The sequence below is a fragment of the Hipposideros armiger genome, unplaced genomic scaffold, assembly GCF_001890085.2.
Source record: "Hipposideros armiger isolate ML-2016 unplaced genomic scaffold, ASM189008v1 scaffold_1719, whole genome shotgun sequence".
In the NCBI taxonomy this organism is placed as follows: domain Eukaryota; kingdom Metazoa; phylum Chordata; class Mammalia; order Chiroptera; family Hipposideridae; genus Hipposideros; species Hipposideros armiger.
Genome location: NW_017733069.1, coordinates 81,537 through 82,941, shown reverse-complemented (window position 1 = coordinate 82,941; position 1,405 = coordinate 81,537). Strand labels below are relative to the sequence as shown.

General features: G+C 49.9%; 1 protein-coding gene across 1 annotated transcript in view; it reads left to right on the top strand.

Moving 5' to 3' along the window:
- Positions 1-991: 991 nt before the first annotated feature.
- SLC15A1 (solute carrier family 15 member 1) overlaps positions 992-1,405 on the top strand; it is a 49,248-nt gene continuing 48,834 nt past the window's right edge. Inside the window, exon 1 of the mRNA XM_019634538.1 lies at positions 992-1,322. Coding sequence (XP_019490083.1) covers positions 1,319-1,322 — 4 coding nt within the window. The 5' untranslated portion in view covers positions 992-1,318. The remainder of the gene's footprint in view (positions 1,323-1,405) is intronic.

Sequence of the window (1,405 nt, the reverse complement as noted above, 5' to 3'; positions counted from 1 at the left end):
CCTAGGGAAGCATCTGTCCCTTGCCTTTCTCTTAGCTTCTGGTGATGCCACCAATCCTTGGCATTCCTTGGCTTATAGGCACATCACTCTAATCTCTGCCTCCATGATCACATGGCCCTTCTCCCTTCACATAATCTCCCCTCTGTGTATATCTTGTCTTCACATGCTGTCTTCTTACAAGGACACCAGGCGTATTGGATTAAGGATCCACCCTACTCCAATATGACCTCACCTTAACTCATTATGTCTGCAATGACCCTATTTCAAATAAGGCCACATCCTGATATTCTGAGGAGGAAATGAGTTTTNTACCTAGAGTAATTAAATTCATAGAGACAGAAAGTAGAAGGATGGTGGCCTGGGGCCAGGGTAGGGGGAATGGAGAGTTAGTATTTAATGGGTACAGAGTTATTTTGGAAAGATGAAAAAGTTCTGGAGATGGATGGTGGTGGTGGTTGCACAACAACATGAATGTACTTAATAGCACTTAATGTTATGGTAAATTTTATGTATATTTTACCCTGGTCATTTTTTTTAAGGCACTAGAAGCTCACATTCATTTCCCTTTTTAATGTTCCTCTGTGTTTGCAGAGCACAAACCCCTTCTCAAGTCAGACAAGGAAACAGAAAAATGATCTGGAGATAATCGCTGTATTATATTTTTTTGTTTGTTTTTGTTATTTTTAAAGGAAGGATAAGTAGAATCCTCCAGAAATGCTGGAGTGTGGCTTCACACTCCTGGTGAAGCTACACATGCACGGACACGCACGCACCCGTGAAACTGACCAATGCCCCGCCCACTTTTGCTTCCCCACACGGATGTATTTTCTCAGAGCAGTGATTTCCAAAGTAGGATCCTTGGAGCAGCAACATGAACATCACCTTAGAACTTGTTAGAAATGCAAATTCTCGGGCCCCACCCTCGACCTACCAAGTCAGCAAATCCGGGGCTGAGGCCCAGGAACCTGCGTTTTAACGAGCCCTCCCCGTGGCCTAGGTGCACGCTCACGTTGGAGCGTCCGTGACCAAGGTCTCATGCTGCCACTTGCGGCTAAGGATCTAGGGCGGAACAGCGGAGTCCCGAGGCTGGCCACGCACAGGTGTCCCTCTGCTGGGGCTCAAGGGGCGCCAACCTCTGCTCCCTGCTATTCCACCTCCTCCAAGGGTGGAGCCCGGCCGCCCCGCCTGCACACCTCCAGCTATACAGGTGGCTGGGCAGGGCCAGAAAACAAAGGCACAGGAGCAACACCTTTAAAAAAAAGTCCTCCTGCCTCGACAGCTCGCTCTCCAGTCGCAGGAAGCCCTCGGAGCCGCCAACATGGGTAGGCTCGCGTGGCCGGGATGGGGCGGAGTTTCCGTGGAGCTAGGGCTGCGCGGTCTGGGCGCTGCAAAGCGGGCTTAAGGG